This window comes from Armigeres subalbatus, chromosome 3 (genome assembly GCF_024139115.2).
Source record: "Armigeres subalbatus isolate Guangzhou_Male chromosome 3, GZ_Asu_2, whole genome shotgun sequence".
In the NCBI taxonomy this organism is placed as follows: Eukaryota; Metazoa; Arthropoda; class Insecta; order Diptera; family Culicidae; genus Armigeres; species Armigeres subalbatus.
The window spans coordinates 157,875,136-157,894,758 of NC_085141.1; the positions used below are offsets into that span (position 1 = coordinate 157,875,136).

Sequence of the window (19,623 nt, forward strand, 5' to 3'; positions counted from 1 at the left end):
CTTACACAACAAGACCACTTAAAGGTCACGTTTGAGGAAAAGTCATCAGAATCTGAGTACCCACCTTGATTTGTCCAATCTTCCCAGAGAACATCACACTCTATGCCCCCAACAATTTTCAAAAAAAAATAGCTAACCCTCGTGTAGGTTGGTACTCGGATTCTGATGGCTTTTCCACAAAAGTATTCCTGAAAATTAATCACAGGTACAAACGATCAGGATGGCTAAACTTGTCTGAGTATTCACAACTATCAAACAATGTGATTTATTTAGGATTGAAACATGTCAGATTCATGTGCATGGTCTCAGAAGCGAAATCTTCCCAAGGTTTCGGATATTTGGGTCTTCAAGATATAGTCAAACTTGACCTCCGATTTTTTTCCTGCAAAGCCAACATCCTGGTGAAAAGTTTTGCTAAAGAAAGTGGCAACCTATCTCTCTTCTGTGATTTTTCACATTCAATCTAAAACGCTGGGCATATATGACCCATCCGGATCCGTACTGAAAGGGAGCACATCATAAATAGAGTGTATGTAATTAAGAGTGGCGACATGTGCTGCATTTGACAGGTCTCCTGCTCGTTTGGAACATGATTTTGTGTAGGAATGACAGACGAATTTTGTTCCAATTCTGACAGTGTCACCACTCTTAATTACATACACTCGGATCATAAATATAGTTCAAACCTGGTTCAAACATAAAAGTAGGCCTTAATGTGCAGCGTTGTTAAAAATAGCTGTAGCGAATCAATTACCCTAAATTTTCCATTTTAAACTATTTTTACCTCAATCACTCAGTACATAACAAATCAAAAATGACGTCACAGGTTTTAGGTAGGGAGGGGAGGGGGTCAAAGATTTTGCGACTGTACATACACTGGTAAACGTGACAGAGGGGGGAGAGGGGCTCTAGAAATCTCAAAAAGTAATGTGCGTAATATTTGAATCACCCCTGAATCGTTGAACATTCTCTCGACGGGTTGCAGCCTGGGTTGCATCGAAAAACATTCAATCCCTCAACTATATACCGATAGGCACATCATGGTAAAAATATACACGCGAAGATCGCCATTCGTGAGCACTGCTGATTGGCGAGCGCATTTTTCCAGCAATTGCAACATGATATTTGCAGGGTGTCCGTAAATAGATGCTCTCACTTGTTGGTGTTTACGCTTCGCGGCACGAATGTCGGTGGGGTTTCTTTTGTTTTGATTCACAGCGCCATAACAGCACGAACTAGAAAACAAAATTGAACTGGAGCGTCAAGCCGCGGGTCTGGTGCAGGAGCTCATTAAACCTTTACCTCAGCGGGCTTGACCAAAATGCACTTGTTTCTTAAGCGTCTTTTGGAACTGTGTCGAAACGAAACAGGATTGAAATGAACAATTGATTATTGAATTGTAGATACATATCCAAATGTTCAGAAAATTGTCGTGACTATGATCTGCTAACATTTCTGGCAAATCGTTTGTTGAGTCACATAGGGTATATGGCTCAAACCTTAACCCAACTGGCTGTGGTTGAGCACATTTCTCGTTTTAAATCTTCATATACTGAAGCTTTAAACCAAAATTATTATGTTCGGCAAATTTTCCTTATCTTAGCTCTGGTGGTGGATGCTCTATCATTCCATGAAAGGTTGGTGCATTATTCACTATAATAGCCGTAATGCAGCGTACACACGGTCAAGCAGTTTGACTAACATTGATTCCCTCCTTCGTACGAACACCCAATTTATACGACCAACAATATCACACACGAACGACCGAAGCACCAACTTGAACACCAACCATCGAAAAATATATGGGGGTTTGTACGACTTCACTACAAACGCTCCAACATGTTCGAATGCGAACCTTGATTCCGCTCCCTACAGTTCAAACCGAAACCAACCATGCGTAATGTATGGAAAATATGCTTTATAATTTTTTTAAAAGCAGTTGTGATAAATATCTCTATTCAAAACGATGTATTATCGCTGAAATATTGATTAATTTGCGTGATGAGACATCGTTACATCCTAGGCTAACATTACTTCCCGTTACCCTAGGTACATTCACCGGTCTCCACAGAGACTAATTCAACCCATTTATTTCTGTATGCCTTTCATTATCTTGCTAAATTGCGTGTTTATTCACACATCTTATTACCTATATACCTAATTATAAGTAAGCGTGGTTAAGCGAGGTGAATAACGTGTTAAGTTGTCAGATCTATACGTCAGGTAAATCACGCTTACAGTGGTATTATACGCGGCTTAGCTATTATACAAACAATTATTATCATCCACACAAGGGAAAGTTACATGAGGTTTTTGCAATCTGTGCGTGTTATTTGGAACTGATTTGGACTGATTATTGATTACCCATTATCGAGAAGCCGACAATTGGTCAAATTAAAATTAATCGCCAAAGACGTACCCCAAAATTCAAGCCGTACACCACTCGCAGCAAATCATTAATCAAAGCTAATACTCACTTATCGCAGATAGTAACAAAGCACCAGAAGGCTTGCTCGCTCGGCAAATGCATTAGTAGAAAGGCAGCGATCGGCGCTTGGGCCTGGCAGTAACCTACTTTGGGATTGTGTATCGAGTACGCCTTCAACACATTGAACAGCTCCTTCTGACCGGGTTTCTCCTCATCGATGAACATCTCGTGATGCGGAAACTGCCGGTGCTGGTCTTTCTTAATCTCGTCGATTATCTGCGCATTGCCCGGCTGTCGGAGCAACTCATTGTATAGGTTCGGATACTTCTGATGCAGCTGGTAGGCCCCGGTGAGGTAGAACCACGCCCGAGGACGAACGGCCTGTGGGATACCTTTGCGACATCGCTCCCGAAGCTGTATGAAGGAAAACTCATTGATTAGAACGATAATGTCAAGTTATTGGAGGACTACCAAGTGTACCTTTTTATAGTTTTTATTCATATACTCCTGCCAGTGCTTGGTCATGTGCAGCCACTTCTTTTCGCGCGCAATTATCTGCTCCCGGGTGAGCGTCTCCTTTGCGGGTTTCTCCGAAAACTGACTGCCACCGTAGAATCCATGTCGATCGGGGCACGTCGAGAAGGCACTGGTGGTCGAACAGAGGGATATCGTGTCGGCATTTTTACTCGACTGCCGGTTCAGCGAAACCGAGTTCGAGGTGTTTGTTGAAGTTGGTGAGGTCGCCATGGCTGTCGGAACTAGACAGGAGCTCGATTGAGATGCAACGGGTTTATCTATGAAAAGATTTTAAAATGAAAAAAATATAGATAAATTATATGGAAGCGCGAGTTTTAATTCAGAACAATAACTTTAGGATTTGTTACTAATCTAAATAATAATTATTCATGGCATTCTAGTTAAAGTTAAATATTTCAGTGATTGTTATGTTCAAATAAATTAATGATAGATTTGCGTTTGTCTTTGTCTTAAGGTCATAATGTGGCATCGATCCTTTGAGCATATGGTATCCTAAAGGAGGACATGTCCTCCTTTTTCAATAAAATTCGGATGTCCTCTATTTTGTATATTTTGAGGAAACAATTAAAATTGCTAGATATAAATTTTTGGAGAGTTTTTTCTTGTTATCGCTGAAAAATTACAACAGAGATCCATTTGCAAATAAAACGTACGGCTGTAAGTATACATTTGCGTTTAATTCCTTTCCAATTTGGAGCATTTCCATCTGATTTTCGATAAAAATCAATATAAATTAGATGAGTGTATTATTAGGTTTTGAAATAATTGTTTGATAATTTCACGAAATTGTGAGTAATATTAACAAAATGATTCAAATGCTTCTCAATGTTTGCTGCGAGAAAGTATACATTGAATCATTTTCGATCGTAACACGTTTCCCCAAAATATAGAAAAATCTAAAAATGGTCATCTGTCATAAGTTCAGTTTAGTACTATTCCATTTAATATATAAATGGAATGGTGCTAAATTCTTCCCACAACAGGTGAAGACATTCCCTATGATCGCATATTTGAAACAATCGACAAATGTAGGAATGGGAGAATTGGAGGGATAATGTTGGTGATACTCATAAGTATGGAAATCTTAATAATTTTCTAAAAAAATATCAAAAATTATATAAAAACTTTTTCCAGTCAAATTCCTCGGTAGTAACATTTACATTACTTGGTATTTGAATACAGATTAATTTCGTAAATTTTTGATCGATTTACAAGGCATACAGGCGATAACATTGTCCAGTGTTACTGTTATGCGGTCACTTTGCTCAATGTTACAAAACAACTTGGTAGTTTTTTGAAGTTTTGGAGACGATTCATAAGATTAACTCAGAATCGAAAAAAGAGCAAATGTTACAATTTACAAATATGCGATCATGGGCAGTAAAACAGATTAATAATTTTCCTAAATAAAATGGTGCAAGAATGGATTCCGATAGAGAATCAAAGCTAACTGCCTATTCTCCATTCAACGTGGACTATATTTAGAAGCTCATTGTGTATATTTACAGCATGTGGAATATTTGTTCTAGAAAATGTATTGGAGGAAATATGGGACTCAAACTTATGACCCCAATATTCAAAACAATATTCTAGAAGAGTTCCAAATTTACATTAAACGAAAAATTAATTGTAATATTTTTTGGAATCATCATTCTATATTCATCTAAAAACAACACCCTGCAAAGCTTCAAAATCATCATGAAAATCTCTGCAGTTATATCCAGCCAGCGAAAATAGCGCTCTACCGCGAGAGAGCTTCCCTCAGACCTTAAAAGACTCGTGGTCTTGGTGTTAGCCGTCGCATTCGCATGCCATGAACTTGTTTATATTCAAAGAGTAATCTCCGCTGGTCTACTAGGTGTTTTAAGTAATATACAATCGGTTGTCTATTGCTCAACGTTGCGATTTATGCGATGGTTAAATCATTCAAAAATTATCATACACCCAGGTCTTTTTTTACACGGTTTTTTTTTGCGAGGTTTTTTTTACACGGATTTTCGAATTAACGCGATTTTTTTACACGGATTTTCAAATTAACGCGGTACCCAGATCAAAATTTTCTAAGTCTTTTTGAATGGAAAACACTTAGAATAATTTTATGGATATGGAAACGATTGTTTTGCAGAGTATAAAACTGCATACAATATGGGTATTGCCAGAATGGATTCGATGAGTAGAAGCCGGAAATCGATGTTTGACGCCATTTTGAAATTCAAGATGGCCGACTTCCGGTTTGATAAAAGGACCGGAAACCTATGCAATATGGGTATTGCCGGAATGAGCTCAACGAGTAGAAGCCGGAAATCGATGTTTGGCGCCATTTAGAAATTCAAAATGGCCGACTTCCGGTTTGATAAAAGGACCGGAAACCCATGCAATATGGGTATTGCCGGAATGAGCTCAACGAGTAGAAGCCGGAAATCGATGTTTGGCGTCATTTTGAAATTCAAGATGGCCGACTTCCAGTTTGATAAAAGGACCCATGGAAACCCATGCAATATGGGTATATCCGGAATGAGCTCGACGAGTTGAAGCCGGAAACCGATGTTTGGCGCCATTTTAAAATTTAAGATGGCTGACTTCCGGTTTGATAAAAGGACCGGAAACCTATGCAATATGGGTATTGCCGGAATGAGCTCAACGAGTAGAAGCCGGAAATCGATGTTTGGCGTCATTTTGAAATTCAAGATGGCCGACTTCCAGTTTGATAAAAGGACCCATGGAAACCCATGCAATATGGGTATATCCGGAATGAGCTCGACGAGTTGAAGCCGGAAACCGATGTTTGGCGCCATTTTAAAATTTAAGATGGCTAACTTCCGGTTTGATAAAAGGACCGGAAACCTATGCAATATGGGTATTGCCGGAATGAGCTCAACGAGTAGAAGCCGGAAATCGATGTTTGGCGCCATTTTGAAATTCAAGATGGCCGACTTCCGGTTTGATAAAAGGACCGGAAATCCATGCAATATGGGTATTGCCGGAATGAGCTCGACGAGTAGAAGCCGGAAATCGATGTTTGGCGTTATTTTGAAATTCAACATGGCCGACTTCCGGTTTGATAAAAGGACCGGAAATCCATGCAATATGGGTATTGCCGGAATGAGGTCGACGAGTTGAAGCCGGAAACCGATGTTTGGCGCCATTTTAAAATTTAAGATGGTTAACTTCCGGTTTGATAAAAGGACAGGAAACCTATGCAATATGGGTATTGAAATTCAAGATGGCCGACTTCCGGTTTGATAAAAGCACCGGAAACCCATGCAATATGGGTATTGCCGGAATGAGCTCGAAGAGTAGAAGCCGGAAACCGATGTTTGGCGCCATTTTAAAATTTAAAATGACCGACTTCCGGTTTGATCAAAGGACCGGAAACCCATGCAATATGGGTATTGCCGGAATGAGCTCGACGAGTAGAAGCCGAAAATCAATGTTTGGCGCCATTTTGGATTTGAAGATGGCCGAATTTGAGTTCGTTAAGAAACTGGAATATGGGTATTAACGGAATGAGCTCGACGAGTAGCAGCCAGAAATCTATTTGCCGCCATTTTTGAAATCAAGATGGCCATTTTCCGGTTCGATAACACGACTGGAAACCCTTTCAATACCAATGGCCAGAAACCATTGTAAGAATTCCTTTGGCATTTCTTCCAAAAAAAAAATTCTCCGGAAGATTCTCACAAAAATTCCTCTAAGTTCCTCAGAAAGTTCCTCAAAGGGTTCCTCCGGGAATTCCTCCGGAAGTTCCTCCGGGAATTCCTCCGGAAGTTCCTCCGGGAATTCCTCCGGAAGTTCCTCCGGGAATTCCTCCGGAAGTTCCTCCGGGAATTCCTCAGGAAGTTCCTCCGGGAATTCCTCAGGAAGTTCCTCCGGGAATTCCTCCGGAAGTTCCTCCGGGAATTCCTCCGGAAGTTCCTCCGGGAATTCCTCCGGAAGTTCCTCCGGGAATTCCTCCGGAAGTTCCTCCGGGAATTCCTCCGGAAGTTCCTCCGGGAATTCCTCCGGAAGTTCCTCCGGAAGTTCCTCCAAGAATTCCTCAGGAAGTTCCTCCGGGAATTCCTCCGGAAGTTCCTCCGGTCGTTCCTCCGGAAGTTCCTCCGGGAATTCCTCCGGAAGTTCCTCCGGAAGTTCCTCCGGAAGTTCCTCCGGGAATTCCTCCGGAAGTTCCTCCGGGAATTCCTCCGGAAGTTCCTCCGGGAATTCCTCCGGTAGTTCCTCCTGGAATTCCTCCGGAAGTTCCTCCGGGAATTCCTCCGGAAGTTCCTCCGGGAATTCCTCCGGAAGTTCCTCCGGGAATTCCTCCGGAAGTTCCTCCGGGAATTCCTCCGGAAGTTCCTCCGGGAATTCCTCCGGAAGTTCCTCCGGGAATTCCTCCGGAAGTTCCTCCGGGAATTCCTCCGGACGCTCCTCCGGGAATCCCTCCGCAAGCTCCTCCGGGAATTCCTCCGGAAGTTCCTCCGGGAATTCCTCCGGAAGTTCCTCCGGGAATTCCTCCGGAAGTTCCTCCGGGAATTCCTCCGGAAGTTCCTCCGGGAATTCCTCCGGAAGTTCCTCCGGGAATTCCTCCGGAAGTTCCTCCGAATTCCTCCGGAAGTTCCTCCGGGAATTCCTCCGGAAGTTCCTCCGGAATTCCTCGGAAGTTCCTCCGGAATTCCTCCGGAAGTTCCTCCGGAATTCCTCCGGAAGTTCCTCCGGGAATTCCTCCGGAAGTTCCTCCGGAATTCCTCCGGAAGTTCCTCCGGGAATTCCTCCGGAAGTTCCTCCGGGAATTCCTCCGAAGTTCCTCCGGGAATTCCTCCGGAAGTTCCTCCGGAATTCCTCCGGAAGTTCCTCCGGGAATTCCTCCGGAAGTTCCTCCGGAATTCCTCCGGAAGTTCCTCCGGGAATTCCTCCGGAAGTTCCTCCGGAATTCCTCCGGAAGTTCCTCCGGAATTCCTCCGAAGTTCCTCCAGGAATTCCTCCGGCAGTTCCTCCGGGAATTCCTCCAGAAGTTCCTCCGGGAATTCCTCCGGAAGTTCCCCCGGGAATTCCTCCGGAAGTTCCTCCCGGAATTCTTCCGGAAGTTCCATCGAGAATTCCTCCGGAAGTTCCACCGGGAATTCTTCCGGAAGTTCCACCGAGAATTCCTCCGGAAGTTCCTCGGGGAATTCCTCTGGAAGTTCCTCTGTGAATTCCTCCTGAAGTTCCTCTGGGAATTCCTCCGGAAGTTCCTCCGGGAATTCCTCCGGAAGTTCCTCCGGGAATTCCTCCGGAAGTTCCTCCGGGAATTCCTCCGGAAGTTCCTCCGGGAATTCCTCCGGAAGTTCCTCCGGGAATTCCTCCGGAAGTTCCTCCGGGAATTCCTCCGGAAGTTCCTCCGGGAATTCCTCCGGAAGTTCCTCCGGGAATTCCTCCGGAAGTTCCTCCGGGAATTCCTCCGGAAGTTCCTCCGGGAATTGCTCCGAAAGTTCCTCCGGGAATTCCTCCGGAAGTTCGTCCAGCAATCCCTTCGAAAGTTCCACCACAAATTCCTTCACCAGTTCCACCAGAAATTCCTCCAAAAGTTCCTTCAGGAAATCATCCAGAAATATTTCTTGAAATTTCTTCATAAGTTCCTCCAAGAACTCCCCTGGAAATTCATCTTGAAATTTTATCCGGGAATTCCTCCTGAAATTCTACCGAGAGTTCCTCCAGAATTTCCTCCAAGAGTTGCTCCGAGTGTTCCTCAGAGAAATCTAGCTTAACTTTTCAAAAGGACCTAAGTAACATTTGTTTTAATGAAATAATTTGAATATTGCAATCCACAGACCAATATGAAAGCTTTTGATTGCAGTACTCAAATTCCTCCGAGCGAGAAATTCCTCCAGATGTTTCTCGAAGAAATTTCTTCGGAAGTTGCTGGAAGGAATTCCTCCTGAAGTTCTACAAAGGAATTCCTCTGAAAGTTCCTTCAGGAACTCCTCCAGAAGTTCCTTAGAGGAATTCCCCTGGAAGTTCCTCAAAAGAATTCCGCCGGAAGTTCCTCAAAGGAATTCCTCCGGAAGATCCTCAAAGGAATTCTTCCGGCATGTGGTCCCATAGCGTAGTTGGCTATACGTTCGCCTTATAAGCGAATGAACATGGGCTAGATTCCCATCCCCTTCACCAAACCCTCATCAGTCACCGGCAGCGCAGTCCCAACGGTGGCGTTTGAGGTAACGCCTCACGGACACGTCTGCCAGACAACAACTGATAAAACTGATCTCGAAGGCATTCCTCCACATACTTCGAAAAATGGCAACCGAACAAAGCAACGATCATTAGATTCACCATATGGACAAATGGACACAAGGACTCACGATGATATCGGCAAGGACAACAATATCGAACTACGGGTATCCATAGATTCTGTACAGCAGAATACTACAGTAGATCACGGTTCAGTAGCGCTTAAAAACACGGAGTGCCTACTGGATAAATATATGAATAAAAAAATCCTCCAGCAGTTCCTCAAAGGAATTTCTCCGGCGTTTTTTTTCTGAAATTCCTCCGAGAATTCATGCGGAAGTTCCTCAAAGATTTTTTCCGAAAGCTCCACAGGAGATTTATCCGAAGTACCTTCTGGAAATCTTCTGGGAGGTTCTCCAGACACTCTTCAAGAATTCCTTCCAGAAATTCCTCCGATTCCTGCTGAAATCCCTCCTTACTACAAAAAACTAGAAATTTTAAAAAGTGCCAAGAATGCAAGCTTCTAATAAAAATAAAATTTTACTTAATTATGCTTGTCGACGGGACAAGCGTGCGTGGGCGGACTCGCTTGCCGACGAAGGGGAGAGAGAGCCACAGCAACCAGGGACATTCGCCTCCTCTACGATATCTCACAACGCTTAAGCGGGGCGAAGATGAATGCAACGATGCCTGTAAAAGACGCGAATGGTCAGTTATTGGTCGACCCTTTTTCAATTGCCAACCAGGCCACCACCACCTCAGCATGATCTGTCCAGGATGTGACGTGTAACGTGCGTCAACACCGGAGCGCCATCACTGCTAGAGATTCAAACATCTGCCATGACATCTGCTCATCTTCTGCATCGTTTATTTCGTAATATAGGACACCTCAACCTTCCCGGTCGACTGGTTGCAAAGTATCTTAGTGAAGGTGCCCAAAAAGGATGACCTGACTGTGTACTCGTCAGTTATCAGACATGATGTTGCTGTGTACCGTCTTAAAAGTTCTATGCAAAGTTTTTCAGCCCGGATTCAGGAAAAGATCGATGCGACTTTCAGGCGGCAGCAGACCGGGTTCCGTGCCGGAAGATCCTGTGTGGACCTTATTGTCACGCTCCGTATCATTCTGGAGCAGGTCAACGAGTCCCTTTACTTGGTATTCTTGAGAATATGTGGGGACCCTGAGACGCAAGGGGGTTCCTGAGAAAATTATCGGCCTCATCGAGGCATAGTACGAGGTCTTCTTGTGCAGAGTACTGCACAATGTGGTCGTGTTTGACCCTATCCGGGTCGTAGCTGGTGTGAGACAAGGGTGTATTCCATCACCGTTACTGTTCCTTATTGTAATCGACGTTAATCTGGTAGGTGCCGAACCTATGGCAGCCTTTAACCATGGAGAATCTAAACGACATCGAATAGGCTGATGACGTGAACTTCTCGCTCAACGGTGCTCTGATATACAGAGTAAGCTCAACGACTCGTCTTCCGCAGGTTTAGTCATCAACGTCAACAAAACCAAATCGTAGGACGTAAACACGGCAACCTCTTCCAGTTTTACAGTAGTTGGACAATCAGTGGAGAATGTTGAAAAGTTCGAATATTTTGGAAGCCATGTGGCGTCAGACGGCGGTACCAAGATCAACATAGGCGCACAGATCAAGAAAGAAAGGGCTGCCTTTGCAAGTTTAAGTATCATCAAAATCCGAATTTTAAACTCTAACGTGAAATCTGTACTGTTATACGGTTGTTCATCAACAGATGCCTACGGTACATAATTTGTGCCTGGTGGCCTCACAACTGGATCTCAAACAATGAGCTCCATTGTCCGATAGTAAGGCCGAGACCAATAGTAATGGAAACTCGGGATCGAAAGTGGGGCTGGATCGGCCACACTTCACGAAGGAGCGGAAACGAAATATGCAAACTAGCATTAGACTGGAACGCAGCGGGACATCGCAGCAGAGGCAAACCCAGAGGCTCATGACGGCTCTTAGAAGAAGTCGACCTTAATCTAACCTGGCTACAGGTAAAAGCGATAGCTGGTCATTGCTCAGGATGGGGATCTTTCAAGTCGGCCCTTTGCTCCACCGGAGGCGTACAGGATTCATAAGTAAGTAATTAAATAATCTTCATGCTGCTAGATAAAACTGATCTTAACAGTAAAAATCCTCTTCAAAATTGTACAACACCCTTCAACCTACTTCTTTAACAGTTCTCCAATATCCATCGATATGGTAGAATTAGGTAGGGTAGAATTCGGTGGCGTGGTAAATTCACATACAGCGGCACGCCGACGCGGCGACGGCATAAGAAAATCACAGGTCTAACTGGAAGTCGGCCATCTTAAATTTCAAAATAACGCCAAACACCAATTTCCGGCTTTCGCTCATCGAGCCCGTTCCGGCAATACCCAGTTTCTAAGTTTTTGTCAATCAAATAGACTGATAAACTTTTCACTTATCAATAAATTTCTAAGTCTTTTTCAATGAAAAGGACGACAATTTTTCGTTGGTATTTTTTTACACGGATTTTCGAATTAGCACGGTTTTTTTTACACGGATTTTCGAATTAACGCGGTTTTTTTACACGTTTTTTTTTTGCGAGGTACGTATCCCCCTCGTAAAAAAAAAACCTGGGTGTATTTTAGTTTTTCTTGCTAAAATTGTGTACAATAAATGCTAACATATTGATATGTCAAACATTTGTGTACCATTATTCAGATAGGTTAAAGCTTGTTCAATTTCACTATAAAGATGGTGAGCTCGTTCTTTCTTTTTTATTTTAATAAATTTGTAATCAATTTGACTTGACGCCCTGAAAAAAAACTAATATTAAATACAGGAAATTTTAGGTTGGATAATTTCATTCATCTGTCCTCCCTTTTCAACCAAATGTCCTCCTTTTTGGCACAATTTGAAGGAAATATCCTCCTTTTGAAAAATTTCATATGGTCACCCTACCCTTGAAGTGATACAAATATCGACGGTTTCGTGCAATACTGGTACAACTGCAAAATGCTCGTTTTGGATCTTTTGTTCCCAAAACAATAAAAATGGTATAAACTTTCACCTGAAAAGCCCAGGTCGAAATTCATAATATATCAAAAGTGATTTGTTTTTCAAAACCAACCGATTTTTCGGTTTTATCCATGAATTTGTCGATTTTTTAAGTTTTCTCGCTTAAACACACAAAACTAATCCCTTCGTATCAACACATTGCCGTATGTCGGAAGCACGTTTGTCGGGTTTAGCGCTGAGCGCACTACGTAGGCAATTCATAGCAATAATTTCGAGAAAGTGTTCTCGGAAGCCACAATTCATAATATTTGTTAATTATGAACCTTCAAATAGTTTACTTGTTGTGTGGTAGGGGAGAAGCGTAACAAGATTTACATGTTGCAGCAAAACATACACACCCATTTTACAATTGGTTACACAATTTGTTATGTTTCTCCTTCTTCTTCATTGGCTTTACCTACATTCCATCTGGAACTTAACCTGCTTTTCAACTTTTTTTCATGTTGGGTACATTTTCCACTGCGACCAGTTGGTTGATCTATGCTATTCAACTTAGTGTTATATTAGTAATTCTACAGTTATTATTTAAAAGCTTTTTTGTCTGCCATTGTTTGCCAACATGTGTGAGGGATAGAAATTGTCGAAAATGCTTCCCAAAAGCATAGATGGGGTCTAGATCCGAATTCGCTGAATTGGCAATCCTACGTTCTGGATTGACAATCGTTCGAATTCTGGATTGACAATCCTACAATCCTACAGGATGCCGGTCTAGTCAATTTTCGGTTTGACTTCCCAGGGGTGGTTTTCGACTTCCGTGGGCATAAGAGTATCATCGTGTTAGCCTCTTCTTCTTCTTCTTCTTCTTCTTCTTATTGACATTACATCCCCACACTGGGACAGAGCCGCCTCGCAGCTTAGTGTTCATTAAGCACTTCCACAGTTATTAACTGCGAGGTTTCTTATGGAACGTACACACGGTCAAGCAGTTTGACCAACATTGACTCCACCTTCCGTTTATTCCAACATCCATCAAGTTTTATCAACAGCGACACGAACAATCAATTTATTCGACCAACAATATCACACACGAACGACCGAAGCACCAACTCGAGCACCAACCATCAAAAAATATATGGGGGTTTGTGCAACTTCACTACAAATGCTCAAACATGTTCGGCGAACCTTGACTCCACCCCCGACAACTCAAACCAAAATCAAACCGTTTTAATTTTTTCCAACCGAGCCGCCAACTGTCAAATGGTTGTTCGAACAACTTCACACACGTTCAAACAAAGCAGCAACCGAAGCGATTTCTTGGGGGCGGAGTCAATGTTCGTCAAACTGCTTGACTGGTGTGTACGTTGCATTAGCCAGATTACCATTTTTGCATTCGTATATCATGAGGCTAACACGATGATACTTTTATGCCCAGGGAAGTCGAGATAATTTCCAATACGAAAATTGACTAGACCGGCACCGGGAATCGAACCCAGCCACCCTCAGCATGGTATTGCTTTGTAGCAGTGCGTCTTACCGCACGGCTAAGGAGGCCTCGTGATATACGAATGTAAAAATGGTAGCTTGGCTTAAAAACCTCGCGGTTAATAACAGCGAGGCGGCAATGTCCCAGTGGGGAATTTTATGTCAATAAGAAGGAGAAGAAGTCCTCGAGAGATAAACCCATTAGCAACCGAATCTGTGTGTTGAGGATACGAAGCAAATACAGCTTTATCAACATCTAGGTACGCACCAAACGAACGATAAATCCGACGACTTAAAGGACACGTTTTATGAATGTTTTGATAAAGCCTATAGACTATACACGGAAGAAAAAAAGTACCCAAATTTGAGTATTTTTAAACTTACTTTTGAGTTATTTTTTCTCTTCGCTTTCATCCACTCTTTCTTTTGTTGTCAAAACCAAAGGACCAAACAATCCAACGACGCCAGTTCCATACGGGAAGCCAATTTTGAGTTTTATTACCTGAGGTCGAAATTGAATTGAGTGAATTAAACTTACAGTTGGGTAAATAAATTTTCCGTTGGGTACTTTTTTAACATGGGAGTAAAGGCAAACTACTTCGACAATACTTAGTCTTTTGGCTTCCCGTACGGATGTTCGAGGTTGGGTGAATTAAGCTGACTATTGGGTAGTTTATTTCTTCCGTGTAGACAGTGCCAAAGCATGACGTCCGCTAACAATCAAAACGGCCTACTTTTTTAACTTACTCATGGGTCCTGTACACCCCCAATGGTGCAAAGGGCCGTCTTGAAAGATCTCCATCCTGAGCGATGTTCAGCTATCGCTTTAACCTGTTGCCAGGTTAGATTTCGGTGGACTTCCTTTATTTCTTTATAGATAGACCATGCTCTGGCAGATGGCAGGCATTTCTCTGATGTTATCGATGAAAGGACATTCAGATGTCCGAACATTGCCTCTGATTACTCCCTCGTTGTCAGTAAAATTCGAGCACGGTGGTCAACTGTATCGAATAGAAGATGTCATCGAACGATGCGTTACAATAGCCAACGATTGTCGATGGTAGGAGCATCCGCTGAGTACCGCCAGAAGCTCGACGAACGGATAAGTACAATCAACGTTACCGACAACATCAACGATCTATGGGAGTGGATCCATGGATCGGTGGGCACAACATCACGAGAAGTGATAGGCAGGCGACCCAGGACTGGTTGGTTCGATGTGAAGTGTCAGAGATAGACAGATGAGAAGAACGTCGCCAGAAGCCGGATGTTGGTGTCGAATACCCGCTTGAATAGAGATCGGTATAAGGAAGCAAGAGAAACAAACCGAAAAACAAACCCACTGCAAAATAACAAGTCTAGGAACTTTTCTCAAATAGGCCTAATTGATTCTGACCTTATTTTTTTAAATGGCGTTTGTGCTCTTAATTAAAACTATTTTGGTTAACTAATGTGCCCAGCAGAAAGAATAGATTGCGATCTATCTGGTAGTAACGTCAGTTGACCGAAATATTTATTTATTTGTTATTAGTTGTTTAAAATTCCAAGGTCAAATATAGTTACGCCTATATGAAAAAAAGTTCCTAGAAGAGATTACTAAGGCACACGAACGAATGGAGCGGAGGTTTTATGCAATGCAATGAATGATATGCGGAGGTTTTATGAAACCGTTAATGGCGTGCGGAGAAAAACACCGCCATCTCCCACCAAGTGCAATGACGAGGAGTTACCTGTTAGTTGGTTGGACGGTCTTATTTGCCCCCTCTTTTAAAAGGGCACCTTAATTCGGGGTATAAAATTATGTCTCATATTCTATTCAATAGATTGAAATCGCTTGAAGTGTCCTTCATCGTTGAATTACCAGGAAGGTTTTCGTGAGGACCGATCAACGGCGGATCAAATGTTTACCCTGAGACAAACCCCTAAAAAATTCGGAGAGTATAACTTGCAGACTCATAACTTGTTTATTAATTTCAAAGTAGCGTATGATTCAGTGAAACGAAATAATTTAAGGCAAGTTATGCTAGAACACGGTTTTCCAGCGAAACTGATTCGGCAGATTCGAGTTACGTTGGACGGATCGAAATCAAGTGTACATAAAAATCTGCATACAAATCATACAAAAACTGTATAAAAATTTGGCATATACAATTTCAGAAGATTTCAATACAGCCATTGTATATAAATCTGTATCAGTATCTGTATAAAAAGCTTAAATTCATTGTATTAAAACTTTGCAGAGTCGTATATGTCATGATTTTATACAATGTTTGTTAGATAGATCTGTTTTTCAGTGGAAGATTTGCGAATGAGATTTCGACATAATTTGTAACTTTAGATGGATCGAAGCAGGGAGATGCACTATCGAATTTATTGTACAATACTTGTGCTAGCTCGAGGGGGCGGTTAGGAGAGCTGGTGTGCATAGATTCAGTACCAATATCACAAGATCACATATGCTTTTGGGCTTTGCGGACGATACCTATGTTATCAGGATTGACAGCCGTGGCATAGAAGAGGCTTTTGTGCCTTTTGAGAGTAAGAGCGCGGATTGGACTCACTATCAATGTCAGCAAAAACAAGTACATGGTTGCTCACAATCCACGTGGGATGGTTAGTGATAGTGGTAGTAAAGTGATGCTGCATGGGAAAAATTTGAACTTGTAGAAGAATTTGTGTAACTTGGAACTCTAGTGCGATAAGGATGTTACCCGCGAGGAAAACAAATGTATTGCAGTTGCGAATAGACGAAACTCGCTCTGCTTACTACTCTGATTCTTGCTGTGACTTTATACGGCCATGAAACACGGCCGGAGTTTTAAAAATTTAATTTTCAATTGACATTGACCGTCTCAAATTCTTATCAGAGCCAGATTTATGGGGCAAAATGGGAAAAGCAGGAACCATAACACAAATTACAATGAAACTGGACATGCGACTACTCAAACTTCATGAAAATACATAAGGAGCTCAAGAAACTCTGTTTGCAATTGAAATTGAGCTTCTGAAATTTCGGCCAGGGCCAGATTTAGAGCACAAAATAGGGAGAGAAGGAATCATAACACCAACTACTTAACGGATTCAAGTTAGCTGTGTGGCCAATTGCTGGCCATGCTGACTTTGACTCTGATCTGATCACCTTCCTGTGACATTTGAAATCTCACAAGAAGCCATTTATAATCCAATCAGCTCTACATTTAATTATCATAGAGCTGATTGGGATTTATATAAAACGTATATCGGTAGGAATTTTGATGTTGATATTCCTCTCGATACCAAAAGTGATATTGATAATGCTCTCGTATCTTTGACAAATTTAATTATCGAAGCCAGAGGCATTGCAATTCCTAAATGTGAAATTAAATTCAACTCCATTATTATTGACGACGATCTTCAGCTACTGATCCGTCTTAAAAATGTGAGGCAACGGCAATACCAATACCCTTCGTTGGGAACTAATTTGGATGAAGTGAGATCTATTACTAGAAAATATAAAAATATGAAAGCCCCGTGTGATGATGGTATTTTCTACATACTTATCAAAAAACATCCTGAGAGCTCTTTATCCTTTTGACTACGTCTAAGGGGAAGACTCGGATACAGGGTGTAAAATGAAAATTTCCAAATTGGGGACCGTCACGAAATCATGTAAGATTTGTAACATTAATAGGTATTTCATCAGTACATTCAAAGTTAATTGCCTATATGCCGGGTATTAAGCCACCCGGAGTGGAAATTAATTACTACCCAAGTAACCATTAGCACTATATTACGCCAAACCACCATATAGGGCCACTATACGGCTATTTAAAAACTTATAAGCATTAAAATAGCACTATATGGCCGATTTGGCGGAATATGGTGCTTATTGGTTACTTGGGTATGTATGAAACTTGATTATGCATATGTACAACATGTGATAGATTTAGTTCGGAAAAGGTATTGGAGGGTAACCGCCCCTTCGGTGGGGTTTGATCCCACGACCCCAGTTCGCATGACAGGTGCTTTCCCTACTAAGCTACGAAGGACCTCCGTCGTCCACCGCAGCTTAGCGGGTACTGATGAAACCAAATTCCCAGCACCAGGTACCAGCCGATCTCTCGCAATACATTTTCAGAACTAACTCTCTCAAATGTATTTTTGTACACATGTCAACCAAGTAGGATGTGTACAAAAATACATTTGAGAGAGTTAGTTCTGAAAATGTATTGCGAGAGATCGGCTGGTACCTGGTGGTGGGATTTTAAAGTGCCTGAAGTCATACACAACAATCAGTAGTCTATTGCTTTAGGATTCCAAAAACATCTATGATTATTGTTTGGACTCTGATTAACTTTAAAATCATCTTCTGCTAACACACAAATTCTTTCCATCCAATGACTTCATATGTTCTTACCACAATCATGGGTAGGACAATGCTTTGACTGTTCCACCCAGGAAAATTCATGCGTAGGACATGTCCTACTTGTCCCACCCACTCCCGGCGCCACTGCAAAAACCCAACCCTGTCCATCCTGAAATTACGCAATCTAACCTTGAGTCGCCAAAAGTTTCTTGGTAAAGCTATGCCCTTTCCCCCTATCTAACTGTTGATAACAATGATATAGTTTGTAAATATCATAAAGAGTCTCGGCTCCGTTAAGTGTTATACAGTCAAACCTCCATAAGTCGATATTGAAGGGACCATCGACTCATGGAAATATCGAGATATGGAATAGAAAATCCCTGGGAAGCTGTTTGAAGGACCATCGCAGTAACCCAGAAAATATTTGTCAACATAGCAAAATTTGCTTCCATGAGTCGATATCGAGTCATAGAACATCGACTCATGGAGGTTTGAGTGTATACGCGTTTCTCTTCTTCTTATTGGCTTTACATCCCCCACTGAGACATTGCCGCCTCGCTGCTCAGTGCTCATTAAGCACTTCCACAGTTATTAACCGCGTGTTATGAAGTGTTATGAAGCCAACACGATGATATTTTTATGCCCAGGGAAGTCGAGGCAATTTCCAAACCGAAAATTGCCTACACCGGCACCGGGAATTGAACCCAGCCACCCTCAGCATAGTATTGCTTTATAGCCGCGCAGCTTACCGCTAGGCTAAGAAGGGCCCCACGAGTTATATACGCCTGAGCTTGTCAAATAAATGAAATAGATAAAAAAAATCCAGATTAATCCACCTAGCGTTGGTGGTGCCTTTCTCGCATTTAGTTAAGACACCAACCTTATATGGGGTTTATATGGTCCGATGTACATTTTTCTTCATAACTTAAAAACGCAATGACCGATCGTTATAAAATTCAATAGTGATCAACAAGGCTTTGTCCCCTGTCGAGTGAAACTTGTTGCGAAAAAATCGGTCAAGGATTTCTTTATGAAAAGTTGTCTAATATTTTTTATAGCTTTTGTGCACACACATACGCACACACATACACACACACATACACACATACATACACACGGACAGACAGACATGTGCTCAGCTCATCGAGCTGAGTCGATTGGTATATAATACTATAAGTCTCAGAGGCTTCTATAAAAAGTTCGTTTTCGGAGTGAAATGAACGCCTTTCGGTACAACTTAGTTGTACGAGAAAGGCAAAAATATCCAATCCTATTCAAAACAGCCTGCTATATTTTTGGATACAACCATAAACGAATAATAAAAGCATGTTTTTGGTGGCGAACTTGTCACGAGCTGAAAGCCACACTAATGAAGAAATAAAAAAAAGAATCACCGTAAACAGATAGAATTAAAGTGCACTTCCATTCGCCACACAGTCAAAGCATGGCTCCCCTCATCCTGACATGGTCAGATTTTGTTTTCACTCATCTGCCGGTGCAGGCTGTTTTCATCGTTATTGCAAATATAGTAAATTGTAAACCCAGCTCGTTGAGTAGGTACCAATTTGGTATGTACGTACTTCGCTCCATTTCCATTGCTCGGAGAGTTAGAGGAGCGCAGTGAAGCG

General features: G+C 42.1%; 1 protein-coding gene across 1 annotated transcript in view; it reads right to left on the bottom strand.

Moving 5' to 3' along the window:
• The window catches only part of LOC134224576 (TBC1 domain family member whacked), a 50,072-nt gene that overhangs the window by 18,714 nt on the left and 11,735 nt on the right, over nucleotides 1-19,623 (bottom strand). Inside the window, exons 3-4 of the mRNA XM_062703987.1 lie at nucleotides 2,909-3,222; nucleotides 2,478-2,842 (exon numbers count right to left, since the gene is read on the bottom strand). Coding sequence (XP_062559971.1) covers nucleotides 2,478-2,842; nucleotides 2,909-3,175 — 632 coding nt within the window. The 5' untranslated portion in view covers nucleotides 3,176-3,222. The remainder of the gene's footprint in view (nucleotides 1-2,477; nucleotides 2,843-2,908; nucleotides 3,223-19,623) is intronic.